The sequence below is a fragment of the Drosophila innubila genome, chromosome X (genome assembly GCF_004354385.1).
Source record: "Drosophila innubila isolate TH190305 chromosome X, UK_Dinn_1.0, whole genome shotgun sequence".
In the NCBI taxonomy this organism is placed as follows: Eukaryota; Metazoa; Arthropoda; class Insecta; order Diptera; family Drosophilidae; genus Drosophila; species Drosophila innubila.
In genome coordinates this window covers 26,846,159-26,865,672 of record NC_047626.1, presented here as the reverse complement: position 1 = coordinate 26,865,672, position 19,514 = coordinate 26,846,159, and the positions used below count along the sequence as shown (strand labels likewise).

At 37.7% G+C, this 19,514-nt stretch overlaps 3 protein-coding genes across 3 annotated transcripts; 1 reads left to right on the top strand and 2 right to left on the bottom strand.

Moving 5' to 3' along the window:
- Positions 1 to 6,822: 6,822 nt before the first annotated feature.
- On the top strand, positions 6,823 to 7,558 carry LOC117790894 (glycine-rich cell wall structural protein). The gene has a single exon (XM_034630507.1). The coding sequence runs from the start codon at positions 6,880 to 6,882 to the stop codon at positions 7,459 to 7,461; it is 582 nt and encodes a 193-aa protein (XP_034486398.1). The 5' UTR covers positions 6,823 to 6,879; the 3' UTR covers positions 7,462 to 7,558.
- A 4,792-nt stretch (positions 7,559 to 12,350) lies between these two features.
- LOC117782852 (ctenidin-1) lies at positions 12,351 to 12,922 on the bottom strand. The gene has a single exon (XM_034619914.1). It carries the CDS (start codon positions 12,839 to 12,841, stop codon positions 12,380 to 12,382), a length of 462 nt encoding a protein of 153 aa, XP_034475805.1. The 5' UTR covers positions 12,842 to 12,922; the 3' UTR covers positions 12,351 to 12,379.
- Positions 12,923 to 16,322: 3,400 nt separating this feature from the next.
- On the bottom strand, positions 16,323 to 17,127 carry LOC117790164 (uncharacterized transmembrane protein DDB_G0289901). The gene has a single exon (XM_034629484.1). The coding sequence runs from the start codon at positions 17,061 to 17,063 to the stop codon at positions 16,638 to 16,640; it is 426 nt and encodes a 141-aa protein (XP_034485375.1). The 5' UTR covers positions 17,064 to 17,127; the 3' UTR covers positions 16,323 to 16,637.
- Positions 17,128 to 19,514: the final 2,387 nt, after the last annotated feature.

Below are 19,514 nucleotides of genomic sequence, written 5' to 3'. Positions count from 1 at the left end.
TGCATTCATTTTCAAATTTGTGAAGTTGCCAGATCTGCCCAAAAAGATTGCACTGATGCTTTCTTAGGTATTCAAAAGCTTGAAAGCTTTTTCCACAGATGTTATCTACTGTGTACAATAGAGGGCGAACTTGCTCGTGTTTTAAAAAATTCAATGAAGAGCCTAAGTGCAGCTTTTTTTCTAGCCTGCGCTAGCGCTTGATGGCGCCACATAGTAGCTTTTAACCGGCAAGTTCGTTGTCGTTTCGTTTGAATGATCCATTTTAGACTCTTGTTGAAGCGAGATGCCGCCTTGGTGGAGTTTTTAATACACCTGTGTGAACGCTAGATGGCGCCACATAGTAGTTTTTTTAACGGCAAGTTCGTTGCTTAAGTCTTTTGTTTCGCTTGGATGATCTATCTTAGACTCTTCATAAAGGGATATGTCGGCTTGGTGAAGTTTTTAAATTCACCTGCGTGAACGCTAGATGGCGCCACATAGTATTTTCTTAACCGGCAAGTTCGTTGCCTAAGTCTTTCGCTTTGAGCAGACGAGAAACCTGTTCGGATGGGCAGCTCCCGTGAAGTTTGCACTGCATTCAGCTGCGAGTTCATGGTCAGGGTCAATGTCAGTGCGGTGGCTGTCAGTGAAAAGCGAAAGTTGAGCAATGGAATGACAGCTGTCAGCTCAGTGTCATAATTGTAGGACCATAAACGGATAAGACAAGTTATAAACAGGAATGAAACCAAAACGAAACGCCTCAATAACAACAACAACAACGACAACAATATTAATGCGTAATCAATGAGCTTTTGTTTTGTTGTCCATTGATTTATTAGTCGCCAATCCACGTGTATGTTAATACTATTTAAAGTCGCCTTTGTTGTTGTTATTTTTGTTGTCTTTGCAGTCGATGTTTGATAGTCGCTTCCGGCGCGACATTTTTGCTTTGTTTGATTTGCTTTGCCTATTGTATTTGTTGTATTTATTTTGAGTTTGAATTTTTCGTTTGTTTGTTGTTTTTTCATTGTGGCTCAGTCTGTGATTGCGGTTGGCGTCGTTGTGTCTCGCTTGAGATTGCCCAGACAGAACCTTGGAAAGGCTAAGACTACGAGTATATTTGTTCACTTGTCGTCATGTATTTTGCATATTGTGCATAACACAAATAGAATTACATAAACAAATCATAGAATTGCTGTTGATTTTCAATTGTTTTGTTTATGTTAAAATTTTTGTTTTACTAGTTTTGCCACCTAGCTAAATATTTGCCGTACTCCAATCGCATGTCTAGCTTAGACCCAAAGCAAACTCATTGCTTTGTCTGACATTGAGTAAAGACAAATTATTTCATAATTTATAATTTTATGAGGCAAGAAAACCTCAAACGTCATAAAATTATGACTAAGTTTTGAACTTATATGTCATAAGCAAGAGGAAAACAAAAAAGACACTTTAAAATTTCTTTAGTTGCAGATGAAAATTTTCAAATGAAATGTCGGAAAGAAGATTTTATATATATTTAGTTAATTAATTGAAGCTATCAACTTATTATTAACTAAAGTTATAATTTCTATTAAAAGTATATAAATGTAAAGAGAAGATATGTACCTACATAAGATGTGAACACAGTTTATTCAAAAACATATGTATATATTTCTCAGATAATTTCTGTTCTTAGATTATATTATAAGAAGAAAATTTTCTAAAAGTAATTGGATAAAATCGATTTCAAACGCTTTTTTTTTTAAATATAACTATTTATTTTAATACAATAACATTTTTGACTATAGTTTGTTTGCTGAAAATGAATGGATAAGTCTTATTTTCAAAACACATAGATAATATTATGTTGAGTAAATATCAAGGCTGCAAATCCCATAATTTTGTTAAAGGTTCGATTCGGCGGCTCGAACCATAAAGCAAGACATCGGTTCGGTTCGCGAATTGGTTAATATACCCCCTGATCCAAAGGTTTGGGTTCGAACCTTTGTTTAATTTCATACAAAAAAATATTTGTATTGTTATACATTTTTCTCTAAATTTTAAACTAATAAATTTTGTTTTTTAAAGAAATCAAATTTTAATTGTAATTTAAATTTATTTGAAGATTTAAATATGACCTATTTTAATCGAAAGTCTCACATAATTGCATAATATTAGAAAACCATAAAATTTATGTAATAATTTTTTTTTTTAACCGAACCTTTTATTTTAGAAAGCGGTTCGGTTTAGGTTCTGGTCCGCAAAGTAGATAATATCATTGGTTCGATTCATGATCCGGTTCAGACTGCTTAAAAACACGAACCGAACCAGTTTGCAGCCTTGGTAAATATTTCTTAGTATAGAATTTGCGATGGAACCATTTTTATTTATTGTTTTAGCGATAGAAAAAAATAAAACTTTTGTTCTTTATTTTCAAAGATGTTTTAATATTCAAAATGAGTTAACTATTTATTTCAATAACGCAATATTATAATGAATAATTAATATAAAATTAATATATTAATAAATCTTTTGATTTTCTAGTTGTGGGTTTGGTACCCACCGATTGTAATTTGCAAAGTTTATAATCAGCATATTGAATAGTTGATTCTTTAGCCGTGTCTTCGATTAATCCCGATTCTAGTGAATTAATCTGTAATTAACAAGTAAATTTTATGGTTCAAGTATGCAGCGGCTGCCTTAATTCAATTGGCATTTTAATTTATATGTTTTGCATTCCGATCAATTCCACTTTAATCTGACTACTTATAAATACATAATACATGCACAGAAAGAAAATGGACTACTAAATATAAGTTCGAATAACCTCGAATCATGTGTTTGCGTTTCTTAAAATCGACACTAGATTAAAAAATGGGCACAGGGAATAAAAGTCTTGAATCTAGTAAATCTCTAAATTTACCAGAAATGAGTACAGTCCTTGACTATGGTAATTTTAATCATTTATACTTAAATACTTAATTTTTTCTCTCTATGTATTTGCAAAGATGATGTTACATATAATATATGTAAGTATACATATCTGTTTGTATGGTTATTTATGTGAACGTCTAATTGCTTTGGAAAATCAGCTAACGGCAGCAATTTATGCAAATCAGAGATTGTTTCATACAAACATATATTTACATCCATATTTTGTAGATACATACATACATACGTATTCATATGTACAATGCATGCTTATAAAAATGTTGGCTTAAGTGTGAGCACAATTTTTAATTTATGCTACACGGCTGCATTAAGTATTATTATTACTTTATGCCCGGCTATACAAATTGTTTATGAGTGTCATCAATTCTAAAACCCTATAATGACTGTGATCACAACTAGAGAGGGTTGTGCCAAGAAATTTAAATATGTTTTCTCTCTCTCTATTATTATCTATATAAATCTATTATAATTATAAGTCAAGTTAATCTTGAGAATAAACCAAGTTTATAGAGATTATAAAAATGGGCTTATTTTAATATAGTTAGAAGTCTCAGAGAACAAAACAACATTAAATTTAATTAAACATAATTATTTAACAATAATTTATCTGTTGAATTGTTTAACTAATCTAGATAATGCATGTATTTCGCTTTGTTATTGCTATCAAAGTTAGACTCGAAAGATAGATCTTTTAATGTGAATCTATAGAATTCAAGAAATACAATTTTGCTGAAGAAACAAAAACGAAATAAATCCAAAACTTCATCATTAGGTTATAAGCTCTGCCTAGAAGCGACCAATTGAACTGCCCTCGCAGTGGAGATAAGAGTACCGAAATATTAAAATGCAAGCTTGCATTCACTTCTTTGTACTAGTCGTAACTTGGGTAAGTTGCTTAATGTGTTTTGCGTTACTTCATAATTAAATATTATAATTTCATGGAAGCCTTCAAATTGAAGGCAATGCGATGGGAAATACATTTAAAATACGAGTATGCGGCATATGCGGCGCTTGTAATGAACGTTATTCTATTGTAACAAAACATGTTACGTGCCAGCCTCAACCTCATCAATGTATCTATCTACAGCATTTTTTATCTCGCATCTTATGAACGTGTTGGTGGCGCATGAGACCCCAAAACAGGTTAAGAATATATTGAAACAAAACTAAAACACATTTACATATAAATATAAATAGTTGGGATATACTTTATACACAGATCGTACAAGCAATGTAACATATAGATAAGAAAATTCTCGAAAATACGCAATATTTTCCACCAACTGGAATGAACTGTTACTTATAAGTATGTCAAATCATTCGCACAGTCTTTTTAGCTAGCAAATCTTATTTTATAAGCTATAAAATTTATTAATTTATTCAGATTTCATGCAAAAACAAAATATATTGCCTAATAAATATTATTATCAAAGCGGTTTATAAACAAATGCAGATGCCAAGAATTATTCTAATAATAATCGTATAGTTCAAGTTGTTTAAATTTTGGTGACCTTATAAACACAAATTTTAACAATGCAACCCTTAATTGATGAATGTCATCTTTAGCTTTAGATTTCCTTTATAGATATAGTCAATCAATTGATTACTGGCATTCTGTATATGTACATATTCATAAGGTAACGAACCGTAGATAAAGTCAATAATAAACACCCCCATGAAAAAAATATAGGTAACAACTAATCATGCAGTATGAGATACCCTGTTATTGGGCTTAAGATACTTAAATTTCTAACTACTCTTAATAATATGCACCTCTCCTTTTATCTTCCTTACAATTAACACTATGGAGCCTTATCTATATAGATACTATCAAATTCTCTGAAATTATTTGGAAATTTAATTTTAATAAGATACTCGTATTTGAAATAAACGTTGTATTTGATAACCGATTCCATCTCCATTTAAGTCTTCATCAGTTACACTCTTCTTGGGTCTTTTCTAGTTTACAGGGTATGTCGAAGAGTTTAGCATAAATTTAGTGTAGGCCTTAAGGTGCATTGAACTTGATCGTGGCAGCGGTACCTTTGGCAAACTGTCGTGTTCTGTTCATAGCATTGTTTGTATTTTCTTAGTACCAATAACTACAAAACACACACAACGACCGATCCTAAGCATATACTATATGGTAGATAAAAGTATCTATGTTTAGCGTAGCCAATTGACTATGCAAATAGGTGCCAAAACATAGTCACAGACATAGAAGTCAACCAAGCTCGAACCGGTTCGCAAATGCGCCTATTTATAAGCGATGATGTTGACGATGGGAACAGATAGATACAGATACAAATCCAGATGCCTGACATTAGGCCAACAACTGAAGCGTGTTGATTTAGGCCTTACTCTTGGGAGCTTCCTGTTCGACTGATTTAATGTTACAGTTTGCGGCCTGCGGCTTGTCAGTTCTTGTCAGAGGGCACTTAACACGCTTATCGCGTTGAGCCTTGGTCTGCGAATAAGCAGAACACCTGTGCAGCTACTTGGTCTGTCAAAGTATCATTAATCAGTTGATCATACCACAGACATAAATCGGCATCTTCACACAATCAACACTCAATGACTATGCTGATGCCTGATGCCTGACAAACTGTTGATCCATTGTTCATTTCGAATTCAATTTGATTGTGGTTATACTCTCACAGAAGGTATTAATAACCGCTCAATTCATTTTTACTTCCATTTCAAGAACCGACATTTGGTTTCCAAAAAATATATATTTTTGTATGTACTTCAGCTAGGTTTTTTTAGAATTAAATGCTGGATTTCGAAATTTTGAATATTTTTAATGTTTAATCTCAATCTTTCACTTTTATTCAACTCCATATATCGATATTTGTATAAAACAACACATAAAACGTGAATCTAAGACCTTTCATTTTCTTAAAAAAAAATCCAGCCAAATTGGACAAAAACTTAAGCGAAATTTCGTTTTGATCATGGTTTCATTCAGTATTAAATTTCATTAAAATCGTTCAAATAATTATAATTAATATTTTATATATATATTTATAATTTTACCTCAACCAAGACTAACATTATAGGGTCCAATATTGTATGTCCCAATAGACACAAGGCTACGAATAAACTGTCAGATATTATAATCTGTTAGATAAAGTAAGTGTTATTTTCGCAATTACCCAATATGTTTCAAATAAGTGCTATGTGGACTTTTATCTGAAAACGTGAGCTTACTAAATAAGCAACAGAAAGTTTCTTCATCAATTTAAATTCTTAAAGTTAAAATCGTTATACAATATTATAAATCTGTGATAGGAAATATATGAAAGAGAACTTAAACTTCGACTACCTGAAGTTTTTTATGTTTTGCTTGTATTGTTTTTTTCTCTCTTTTTGTATGATTACCTAAACGCAGCTAATTTGTTTGGCTTGTGGCCGAGACGCGGATCGTAGATCTCGCTGATCGCTGATCGCAGATCGCAAATCGTGGATCACTCGAGCCGCGTTGCCAACCAAATTGTTTGGGACTAAACAAAAGACAAAGACAATCTCGCGCATGCGTAAAGATTTGCATAGTTATCAGATGTGATCGGCAAACAAAAACGCCAAAGCAAAGATGTTCACACACACTCACACACACACTCAGACACACGCACACTCAGACACACCACTAGCTTATACGCATAAAAATGTGGGTTATTAATTCTTTTAATTGGTTAAATGATCAATAGATACAAGTTGTAGTAGCACTCGCTCCATCTTCATATCTTCATCTCCCTCTCCCCCTTATTTTCCATCTCCCTCTATCTGCATCGGATGCCACTTGATTGTCGTATATTGATTTTATTTTTGGGGGGCTTAACTTAGGTTTGGTTTGGTATAAATGAGCGTTGCCATCCATGCTGTAGAATTAGTCAACGCTTCCGTTTGTCTTGAGCACCACATTTTGAGCACCACATCGAAACAGTTAAACGTGATCGAGATCGCAAAATGAAACCCTTTGTCTGCATTTTCGTTATCCTTGCTGCGCTCCTGGCCACCGGTCAAGCGTCGCTTGGAGGTCTACTTGGCGGTGGTGGTGGCGGCGGTGGCGGTGGTGCTGGCGGCATTGCCCAGCTGCTGCAAAGCAAATTGGGTGGACTCGGTGGTGGACTTGGTGGTGGATCCGGCGGTGGATTTGGCGGTGCTCTTGGCGGCAAGTTGGGCGGCGGCGGTGGCGGTGGATACTCTGGTGGCTACTCCGGTGGTCATTCTGGCGGATACTCTGGTGGCTACTCCGGTGGTCATTCCGGTGGCTACTCCGGCGGTCATTCAGGTGGATACTCCGGTGGCTACTCCGGTGGTCATTCCGGTGGCTACTCCGGCGGTCATGCTGCGCCCGTCGAGAAGGTCTACATTGTGGAAGTGGTCAACCACGGTGGGTCATCCGGCGGCGGTCATGGTGGTTACCAAGGCGGCCACGGTGGCTCCTCCTCGGGAGGTTGGTCTGGCAGCCAGGGTGGTTACTCATCCGGCGGCTGGTCTGGTGCTCAGAGCGGTGGCTCTTCCGGTGGCTGGAACCAGGGCTGGTAAATGGACCACAATCCAAACAAGATCCAGTGGATATGGATATCATACTTTGAACAGGGAGCCAAATAGTCAATAATTGCAATTTTGTACAAACTGTTTTCTTTTTGCCATTTTTTTTTTTTTTTTTGCTTAGTTTTAAGCCGCAATAATAAAAACTGAAATTTCCATTTTAAATTGAAATTGCTGATTGTTTTGAAATTAATGAAACCGGTCTGTCTGCCTGGCCAGCATTGCTTCCTGTTTTGACCCACTGCAATGGCTGATGAAGAGCGACCTTCCAAAGCATTGAAGGCATTGGTTCCATCAAATTGGCACCATCGATCAATTGGCTCTAATGCGACATTTATAGCCCCAAGTTGGCGTGAAGATCACCAGCTAGTAATTGGTCGAAAAGACAAATCATTTCGACCAGACTTACATTGTACAATGGCAAGTGATTTTTGGGCCCAGTTGATGCAATAGACAGTTAAACGCTTTGTTATGGAATTCCATTGAGACTCGAGCATTTTTTTTATTTTTACTGCAGACTTCATTTGATTGATTACCATTCATTCAGTACAGCACGTCACTCTGTCAGTCCGTCAGTCTATCAGTCCGCTCGTCTGTCCGTCGGTTGCCAAACGAATCGATAGCACAAAGACAACAGAATTGATTTAGTGCCGCCCATGAAAACTGCAAGTCTCCACAGCCGCAAAAGCTCAACCAAAAAGTCAAGAGGTTCAAATGCCTCAGTTTCGGCATTAATACCCTGTAGTCATCCACTAGACAGAAGGTCTTCATCATTGAAGTCGTAACCAGCAGATGAAGACATTGGAAACCGCATGAGCGTCAAAAGATGCATTAAACTATAGCATTATTAACTAAAAAGATAGTTAAAAGCTGACTACAGGGTATCTGCTAGTCGCATACTTACGATAAGAGCTCTATTTTTTGTGTGGCTGCACGGCATTTGTTGCAAGATCAAGTGTTGCCCACCAATCAACGATCTTTGCCATTCGTTTCCATAACCAGTTATTAAGTTCTAGCTGTATATTGAGTTCAGAAAATACCCTGGAAAAAACGAAAGTCAATTACTTACGTGATTAGTGCGTACGTATACATACATATATAATCAGATTTTAATAATAAACTGATTTAAAAGAATCTAAATTGTATACCTCTTCTTGTTACTTATCAGAAGAGTATTTAAAGTGAGGATTGATGAATTTGTTTTAATTTACTATGTAGTTATATTAAACATTATAGGAGTCTATGTTATATTAAACATAGTTAAATTATTTATTAGATCTTTAACAGAAAAATTGTTAAAACTTAATATTTAATCTGAATTTAAGTAAATATATTGATTATAAAAAAAATGATAAGCAAATTATTAATTTCAAACTAAGATTAAAGTTTATGCAAAATTTCTTGTGAATGGCGTGTAAACGAATAATTTTACAGTTGACAGCAAATCAACATCAAATATAAATCACCTTACAGAAATAAATAATAGCAACAATGTTGAATTCAAAACAATTATATTTATCAGATCTATGACAATCTCTATAATGAAAAAAAAGTATTTAAAATTGGAGGAAAATTAAAAAATTTATGATTGTTCGAATTTTTTAACTTTGAAATAAAACACCATTGAAATATTTAAAATATCTGAAAAGCAGTTTAACACTTGCGATATTATATAAATTCTAATATTAGAGACCGAAATCATAGACATTCAAATTAAATATTATGAAAAAAAAAACCAGTAAAAGAATTACAAATCCAAAAATCTTGAAATTCAAATTAAACACATACATAGATCCATTTAGAATTAAAAAACTCTGTAATGAGTTTTTTTTCACACAAATAAATATGGAAACATTTTAAATAATTAAAAAAAAGAAAGGTTTGAAACAAATTTTTGAAATGTTAATGTTAAGAAATATGGAAACATTTAAAATATCTAAAGAGTAAAAGAAAAATAATGTTTGATGCAAATATTGGTATTAGAATATATTAATAGTTTCTGACTATACGATATTAAAAATTGTAGTTTTACACCATGCAAATTTCCGCAACAAACCGAGTTAAACAGATTTTAAATTTTTTTTTTTAATATTGATTGATTGATCGTTTTCTGTTTCGGCTTTTTTTTTTTTGTGACCCAATTTGTGTGCACTTTGGCCAACACGAACAACTGTTGCAGCCGTTTTTGCACAGTAGTCAAAGCTCGTTGCCAGCGACACGTGTGCAACGCCAATAGCCAAATCCCAATGATTTTGAGACCGAGAGCATTCTGAGTAATGGCTGCCATAAAGAATTGGCCGCCAGTCAATTGCATTGGCCCAAAAAGACAAGAGACAAAACGAAAACCAAAAAAAAAAAAAAAACAATTGTTAGCTTGTTACATAAAAATGGCGCGCCAATAAATCGATGTACATTATTGTGGTCTTGGCCAGAATCAAAGAGCCCAAAGAATTTTGTGTCAGGTGGACAACTGGAGCTGCGCTTCAATTGGGTCTGCAGGGCAGCAACGATGGGGGCAGGAGGGAGGGGAGGGGAGGACAACAAAGCGTACGAAATTGAAAGTTGGCAAAATGAGGGCCTAAAGCGTACGAAGCCAAGATCGAAACGAGCTGAACGGCCAGTTAAGCAGATTTGGCAATTACATCTGATTACATTGCGGCGACTACGATGATGCCGATGATGATGATGATGATGACGATGTTAATGATAATGATGACGATGACGACGACGACCTGAACGACGACGGCTAGAATCTTAGATGCGCAGCACTCTGGCTGGCGGTATAAATAGCTGAGAGTGCGCCCAGTTGAAAATTAGTTACTGCACAGCAGCAGCAGCAGCATCAACAACTACTGCAATAACAACAACAGCAACAACAACAACAGGAGCAGAAATGCAATCGATACGACGTCCGGTTCTTTTTGGTCTATTGACAGTGCTCAGCGTCTGTGCCAATGCCAAGCCACATGGCTGGAGCAGTGCTGGTGGCGGTGGCAGCAGTGGCTGGTCATCTGGTGGTGGCTCCGTGGGCTGGCCTAGCGGTGCTGGCGGCGGTGGATGGAGCTCCTCTGGCAGCGGTGGCGGCTGGAAAAGTGCGGGCGGTGGTGGCGGCTGGTCATCAGGTGGTGGCGGCGGCGGCGGCGGTGGCTGGTCATCCGGCGGTGGCAGCGCCTCTGCCTGGCCCAGTAAGATAAGCATCAGCTCCTGGCCATCAAGCGGCGGCGGTGGCGGCGGTGGTGGCTGGTCCTCCGGCGGCAGCGGCTGGAAAAGCGGTGGTGGAGGCGGTGGCTGGCCCAGCGGCGGCAGCAGCTCTGGCTGGAAGTTAGGCTCCGGCGGTGGTGGTGCTGGTTGGTCTAGTGGCTTGTCCAGCTTATCCGGCTGGAAATCCCAAGCTTTGTCGAGTCTCAGCAGCGGCTGGAAGTCCGGCGGCGGTGGCGGTGGCGGCTGGAAGTCTGGCGGCGGTGGTGGAGGCGGCTGGAAGTCTGGCGGCGGTGGTGGTGGCGGCTGGAAGTCTGGCGGTGGTGGTGGTGGCAACGGAGGTTGGTCCTCCGGCTGGAGCTGGTAATACTCTGTCGATAACGAAACACTGAGGCGACATTACACAAGGAACTGCAAACTGTACATATTCATAAATTTAACAATTCTTATGCTATAACACTCCCATTTTTTTTTTTTGTTTTTTAAATCTGCCAATAAATTTTTTACAATAATGTGAATTATAAAAACCTTTTTCAATTATCTACAACAGCTTGTCAAGTACCTTCAATGCTTGGCAAACTCAGCTCGATCTGAATAAATCGATTGCGTTCGAAGTTTTTAAATTTGTCAATCATGAAATTGTAAGAATAAATTGCTAGAATTACGACTGCGAGAGTTCAGTGAAAAAACAAGTTCAAATATGAATTTCTAAGTTAAATCATGCACAGCTTTCTACTTGAAAGAGACGTCTGTAACCTTTCAGGAAGAATCGTGTAGAGATTAAATTTTCAGTGGATACATACAAAATCGCTATATTTTATAAAAAAAAACAAAATGTCCGAATTGCACCAATCACAATCAACGAAAGGAAGTCAACAAAGTTAAGAGGTACTTAAAGATTTTGAATATTATACAGATGGATCTACGAAGATAGCAGTGTAGTCAGTCTGAAAACCTTGTTGCTCTGGTCAACAACTTTTATTGCAACTTAGAATGAATTCTAAAATACAAAATCAAAAACATTATTCAGTTCTGAATTAATCCAAAGTTTGTTGCAACTATTATAAAAGATCCGTGCTCAATTAATATTCGATTATAATGATTTTCAATTCTATAATAAATATAACCACAGTACTCTATAAGGAATACCAAGATATATCAATCTTCCCATAACAAATTTTATCACTACAGTATTCGATTTGTCGCTTATATTTAAACACTTGCCTTTCTCAGACAATAGGTATTTTATATTGGACAGTCTTAAGGATGAACCATAAATTTGATTTGTTTTAGATTTAGTATTCCTGTAAAATTGTGGATTTAATTTTTTTTTATATTGCTTGACTTCTTTGCACTGCTAATTATAAATCTTAGGAATTGTTTTCATAGCTATAAGAAAAAGCAGCAGAAATAAAAACAACTTGTAAAGTTTTTTTTTAAGCAAAATAAACGATTCTTTATTAGTACAATTAAAAGTTGAGGAAAAGAGGAAGACTTGAGAAACTTTGGGTGTAACTAGTAAAAAAAAACAAAAAAAATTATAGCACTTGTTCCGGATAAGGGGAACATTGGCTAACGCCTCGAACTCTATATCTATGCCGTGGAACACATTTCAACCGGAGGAGCAGCCGGAGTATTTAAGTTTCGTTTCGTCTTGCAGTTCTCGTTTACTGAGTGAATTGGGATTTTTGGGGATAGCGGATTTTGTTGGAATTTACCAGCCGCCACCACCGTGCTTGCCACCGCCGGCGCCACCGCCGTATGCACCGCCACCACCACCGCCGTGCTTGCCACCGCCTCCACCGCCACCGCCGCCGTGCTTGCCACCGCCGGAGTTACCGCCTTGCCAGGAGACGGAGCTGCCGCGATTGCCGGCAAGGGACTTGCCACCGCCGCCGCCGCCACCGTATCCACCGCCACCACCGCCGCCGCCTCCATTCTTTTGCCATCCCTGTCCACCGCCGTTGCCGCCTCCATTCTTCTGCCAGCCACCGCCTTGTCCATGTCCTTGTCCCTTGCCTCCGCCATAACCGCCTCCTTGGCCACCGCCGCCGCCTTTACCGCCACCACCGCCATAACCGCCGCCACCACCGCCGCCACCTCCACCGAGAAGCCCAGCCGAGGTAAAGGCGAACATGAGGCCGCAAAGAAGTACGAAAAGCAGAGCGTAGCGCATATTGAACTGGAGGATCCTTTGGATGAGGAACTGTTGTAGAACTGTTGGTTGTTGATTGTTGGTTGTTGGTGCTGTTAGAAGCTTAACTCCACTGATGCCATTACCAGGCCCAGCACGGCCTTTTTATAGCAACAATCGGAGGTAACTTCAGCTGAGTCATGGTGCTCCCAAACACACACAGATTGGGCATGAAACTAAATCAATGCGGGGGCGAACGCCTCGTATCGTCATTCCCAAGCGACGTTCCCAAAGGCTATTCTCGGAAGGCTGAGAATTGTGAATCGAGTATTGAGAGTTCCGAATTGAGAATTGCGAATCGACTTGAGAAGTCAAGTGGCAGTGCACACTGCAGTGCACAGTGTCTCAAGTGCGGCACACGCGGCGCATACGCAATGCTTATGCTGAGAATATCGCGCATACGCCACCGAGCCAACAACAAACAACAAGTATTAAACACTTGTAAACTGCTGAGCCATTGCATTGTCATTAATTACAAGCATTTTGCGGCAACACATTTAGCCAAAGCGCCTAACAATTTGTCTTACAATTTACAATTTAAATTCTGTAATTTTTCATTCGCATTTTTTTTTTTGATTCTGCATAATTAAATTGATAATTCTACATTTTTTAAAACTTTTTGGTCTTCACATGCAATACAAGTGCCAGACAAGTGTGTGTGTTGTTACACGACTCTACACTCACAAACACACACACACACACACACACACACACACATTCGACTAGTTCAATGTCAGTTGTTGTGCAAACACAAACACAACAAACAAATATAAAACGCAAACTCAAAGCTAAAATCAAATTCAAAACGCGAACTCAAAACCAAAACCAAAACTCAAACCCAAACTCAAACTCAAACGCAGATCTATGCAGTTGCCTGCTCAAGTGAATTACTTGCCATATATTACAACGCGACGTCGTGTCAGCCACAAATAACCCATAGCCAAGTCCATGAAGCGACCTCAACCGAGTCAACCAAAGACAACAGTTCAAATCATTCAAAAAAATATGCGATGCATGCACATTGTACACCTGCACAGTGGGCACAAAGTGCTACAAATAACAGGAAAGAAACGTTTTCTTTGGCGTGCGTCCGGTAACTCAATTTTCCATTAAACTTTTTTATGTCTGCTTTATAATTTAGTAATTTGATTAAAGCCAAAGTCAAAGTCAAAGTAAATAGCAACTAATACTAGCGAAAACAAGCATTGTTATGCAACTTAATCTTTAGATAAATTCCGAAATAATGTAAATGTTAGTACCCGATTAATTCTATAATTAGTGAATATAATTATTCAAAATAACTTTAACAATTATTGAAACAACTAGATCGTAGAACAAACAACCTCGCTGTCTATCTACTAGAGTGGGTAAATTTTTTTCGCGACAAAGCGATTGTCAAAATCGTAATCTACGACAAATTCTAAGTAGGTTTGCCCAAGAGATCATAAGTCTAAAATCAATTTTGAGACTTCTCTTTTTAATTGAATTTTAAAATTAATGCAAAATGAACATTTTTATTGAAGCTTCTAGGAAACTTGACAAAAGTGATTATGTTTTAAATTCAATTTAAAAAAGAATAGTTGAGACCGACAATTTATTCTTACCTCTAAATTCATGGTAAATCGGCCTCTATTTAGTTTTTTGCGTTAGAGGTAGGCCTCCGCTAACAGACAGTTATCAATACATAAAATACGTTTATCTATTTTTAAAACAAGTTTTTTACTTAATTGGAATTTATGTAACAGGGAGAAGGAGGCATCTCCGATCCCATAAAGAATATATATTTTTGACCAGCATCAACAGCCGAGTAGATATAGCCATGTCCGTCAGTCTGTCCGTCCGTCCGTCTGTCCGTCTGTATGAATAAAAGGATCTCAGGGATTATAAGAGGTAGAGCTACCAAATTTTGGAACACAGATTTCTATAGACCCCACGCAGATCAAGTTTGTTTTAAATGTTGGCCACGCCCCCCTCCTCCCCGCAAATCGCAAATAAACCACCACACCCACAGTTTTTAAGAAAATAAATGAAAATTCAAGTTTCCGGTGCTTCCGCTGGTGAGTTTTGCCCATCCCTCCAACAGTATCGTCTCTTTTCGAATAGTCAGATCAAAAATTTGTTGAAAAATTCTTGATTACATTGAGATTAGGTGCCTGGACTAGTGGATTCATCACATGAGGGCAGTTCCACATTAACCAGGACTGCACAATGCCCGCTTTATGTTTTCGGCCACTGGGCTGGTAGAACTTTAAAGTACTCCGTGTGCCCATATTTTCGGCGCTTTGGAGCAAATTATCCTTTAATAATTGAAGGTACATATTCTTATCCATTATGCCATCAATAAAAACCAGGTTTCCAACGCCTAAATCCGCCATTATGGCCCAAACCATTATACTGCGACCAGCATGCCATACTCGACTTTAGCCTTTCCGACTAGTTTCTTTTAATAATTATGCTGTAATTGTAGTAGCAGTCAAAATTAATTTTTTAACGACATCGTCAGATTAAGCCTAGAAAATATTTCCATAACAGCTGTATATTTTTTATTTTTTTTTAGATTTAGATTTATTTATTTAATATACTTTCGAAGCATATTATAAATATCCAGTTGTAGTACACATAAATCCATTTAGAAATGAATATCGAATTGCTGAAAAATGTTTTAGAGATAAGGGAACTATTTACAGGATATCTCTTGGTTGATATCTTTGAAATTAATCGAACTCAATTACTATATAGTATATAATTACTATTTTAATTAGACGCTATAAACCGAAATAGATAGTCTTCGGCTAAAGTCTTCGCTCCTCATGCTTCATATGGGAGATTCAAGCCCGGAAGCTCGTCGGTCCAAAGGTTGTCTTAATGACTTATTCACACAGACAACTTAGAGATTCTTCTAATTATCATAAGATACTAAAACGACGGGCGTAAAAAGTGCAATTGAATTGTAAAAGTTATGACACCATCTGGTCACACTGTGCCATTTCAAAGCTCGCAGTGATGAGCAGCAACTGAGTCTCCTCGAACTGAAGATTGTGAATGCACAAAGTACGAGTATTGGCAATAATTACAGAGCTAGCAAGCTAGCATTTTAATTGTTATGGGTCATAATTCAAAAAATGCATTAATGTGAATTTCGAGATCAATGAGAGCACAAAACAACACAAACAACAACAGAAATGCATATCTACAGCTCGCCGTCAAGTTCGGGCAAGTGTTGTATCCTCCCCTTCTCGTGGAGCGTCTCTCAATCTTGTTATCGTTCCCAGGCAAACATAGATGGCAAACAAGACGCCTCATCGTAAAAATCAAGTTGTACATCTATTTGAATACAGCACAGTTTGACTTCGACAAGACGAACCGATCGAGTAATATCTATCAGCTTATATAGATAAAATATAATAAAAAATATTTATATTTCTGTGATAATATCTAAGAATATAGCTCGAACGATAAAGAGTTTGTTTATATCCAACTGCTGCTGTAGTTGCGTTTTGTTTTTATTGCTCGAATATGAAATATGGCTAACCGAACGTGGCTAGAGAATGCTCGTCAATCATCCCATCCAAGTTGAAGTAAAAATCATGGGAGCTGTTGCTTCATTTACATGCAATTTGTATTTGCTTAAAACTTTTAATTGAAATTAAAAAAAAAAAATATTGAAAAAAAACGTATTTTTACTACATATATACAGACTAATGCATATGTAGATGTATAAAAAATAAATTCAAAATAATTGCAAACTGTGAGGAGTGATCCCGGTCAGATTTGCTTATTACCAACCACTGCTGCCACCTGACCAACCATTGCTCCAGCCATCACTGCCACCAGACCAACCGCTGGCATCGGACCAGCCACCGCCATTGCTCCAACCACCGCCATTGTTCCAGCCACCGCCATTATTCCAGCCACTTCCTCCGTGTCCACCGCCAATTTTGATCACCTTTATAATCTTGGGCTGGGATGAGGACCAGCCGCTGTTCCAGCCACCGCTGCTGCTGGCCCAAGGTTTCGAGATCCAGCCACTGCTGCTGCTGCTACCCCAGGGATTCGAGCTCCAGCCACTGCTGCTGCTGCTACCCCAGGGATTCGAGCTCCAGCCACTGTTGCTGCCCCAAGGACTCGAGCTCCAGCCGCTGCTGCGTATAATTCCAGCAGAGGCGCAAACAATTAAAGCGCTGAGTACAATAAACAATTTCATCTTGTTGTGATGCTGTTGTGATCCTGTTGAATATCCTGGCTGTGGTTGTTGCCTGTGCTGCTTCAAGTGCTGTGACAATTGTGAATGATCTCAAAAAGCACGCAACGTTCTCTATTTATCGCAATTTTGCATTGCCGCATTGCACCACCGACGGGGGGGCGTCTCGTCAAGTCAAGAATCCACAAAATAAATCGTACTAACTGCAGGTGGGGGTTGCCCTGGCCTCGCTTTGGTCAGCTGATAAACAAAACCAGCTAATAAAGCTGGTAAGACGAACGAGGTAATTGCAGTTTATTAAACCACTTTGAACGTACGATTCTTGACCAGGGTCAACTAGTTTACAGCATTTTACGAGCAGCCGCGTCATTGACGGCATCTGCAAAAGCCAGAAGCACCAAAATGCTCATCACCGGGCCCCCCCCGTGCCAAGGGCGTAGCTAGGATGAGTTGAAGGGGGTAGACATGTTTTACTTTTTATGTACTTTTATATAGGGTTATCTTCTACCTATATATATATATATATCAAATTGCTCGACCTCATTCATTCACTGACTGAGCATTGTACACACACAACATACCTAAGATAACTTCATCTTGAGATAAGACAGTGTTTTGGAAAATTCGACCTGAAAGTGCGTTAAATTCGAGGTTTATTTTAAATTTACATTTAATTGTATTTAGGCAGGCCGCGGACTAAGTGGCAAAGTGTCGCAGAGGACGATGTGTTAGACTCAGGCTCAAGAGGTCGGCGGATCACTTCCCGGTTCAGACCAGTCAAGATATAATTTTTATTTTTAATTTAGTTTTATTAATATTTTTTTTATCAAATATAAAATTTTGCTACATTCTAAATTTTTGTTGTTATTTTGGATGCTTCGTAATCTTTGTTTTTAATTTTTCTTAATCACGCACAAAAACAAAATCAAAGGGTTACAGTAAGAATTTGTTCAGCAGATGCCAAAACTGCTGTTAACAGGCTGCGATCTTCATATTAGTCACAGTCATAAAAAATGTTGGTGGTTTGCAGCCTAGATATTTTTTGAGCTGCGATAGTATTAAGTATAATTCTGAAAGCACCTAATTTAAGTTTTCCCTCTTGAAATAAAATACTTGGTAATTTTGCTAAAAATGTATCATCATTTTGTAAGCTGAAGGGGGAGGAGGCTACGCCCTAGCCCCCTTCATCCGACAACCCCCATACCACATCTCGGCATGGTGGCAAGTTGCCAAATTACACATAACTCACACGCTTGATGGATCATTTCCTCGCCTCGCTGCTGACTCGGCGGAAACTTGCCGCTGACTGCTTAAGCTTAATCTCCACCAGACAAACTGACAAACAGACGGACAGACAGAGAGCTAAGCTCAGATCGCAACGGGTGAGTCATTTGTCATGTTGGCTCTGTTGGTGAAGGGGACAATATATTGTCTGTATTGCAATACGGTGTGGCACGGTACTGTGGCACAGTGGTCACCAAGTCAAAGCGAGCGGCAGCGCAACAAAGTTAAATGTGATTGCCTATATCATTAACGGCAAATATATTTAAACAGTCAAAAGTCTAATCCCTTGTAAATATACTTACATTTTTATAAAAAACATTTTTCAACCCGCTAGTAAACTGAGCTACAGTGAACTTTTAGCTACTTTTGATAAATTACAGCAAGCTTGTAATAAATTCTCAACGTAATAATTAGAGGTGAGAAAAATCACAGCTTATAATATAGTGGCAGTGAAAATCCCAACTCATAATTTTTATTTTTTTCTAATTTTCTCGATAGTAATATATTAAGCGATTAGAATCACTCCAAGATCCAACTTACTAATAATTTAGTGGTAGTAAAAATCCTAAATTTAACAGTAGGAAAAACTTAATGAGAGTGGAATCTATATCATACGTCCAGCAATTTACTGACAGCTGGTTTTTTCAACTTAATATTTCTGGTTTCTAGTGTAAACGGAATTTAGAATTAGTTTGAATAGCTTAACTAACTTAAATTAATAATTGTTTAGTGCTGGGTGCTCAGTGAATATAACAATTTTTTTAAGAAAGCTCTCAAATGTTATTTATCTTGGAAACTCCAAATATTTGTTTATAAACTCATTTATTTAACAATCCTTGTGTAGTCAATTTGAGAGTTTGAATACGTATGATTAAGTTGTAGATTCGGTTAATGTCATTGCACAATTAAACGTCACTCCGTATATCAATTGTCAAGGTAAAGTTGGCTTAGTGAGAATCCATCGTCTCTTAAGTGATGTTAATGAACAGGATTTGTTCCTTTTGTCTCGCAGATCGCATTACAACATTCTCTCGACATTCCCCTCTTGGCCTGGTTGACCTTGTCAATTAGCGGTCATGTACGCTGTTCATGCCTGGCCACAAACGCTGGGCTTCACTGTACTCTGGCGCCTAGAAGCTTGTGGCAATCTACGCGGTGGCCTCTATTCCA

Excerpts from the sequence above, each read along its gene's own strand:
- LOC117790894 (XM_034630507.1), top strand. The coding sequence starts at position 6,880 with ATGAAACCCTTTGTCTGCATTTTCGTTATCCTTGCTGCGCTCCTGGCC.
- LOC117782852 (XM_034619914.1), bottom strand. The coding sequence starts at position 12,841 with ATGCGCTACGCTCTGCTTTTCGTACTTCTTTGCGGCCTCATGTTCGCC.
- LOC117790164 (XM_034629484.1), bottom strand. The coding sequence starts at position 17,063 with ATGAAATTGTTTATTGTACTCAGCGCTTTAATTGTTTGCGCCTCTGCT.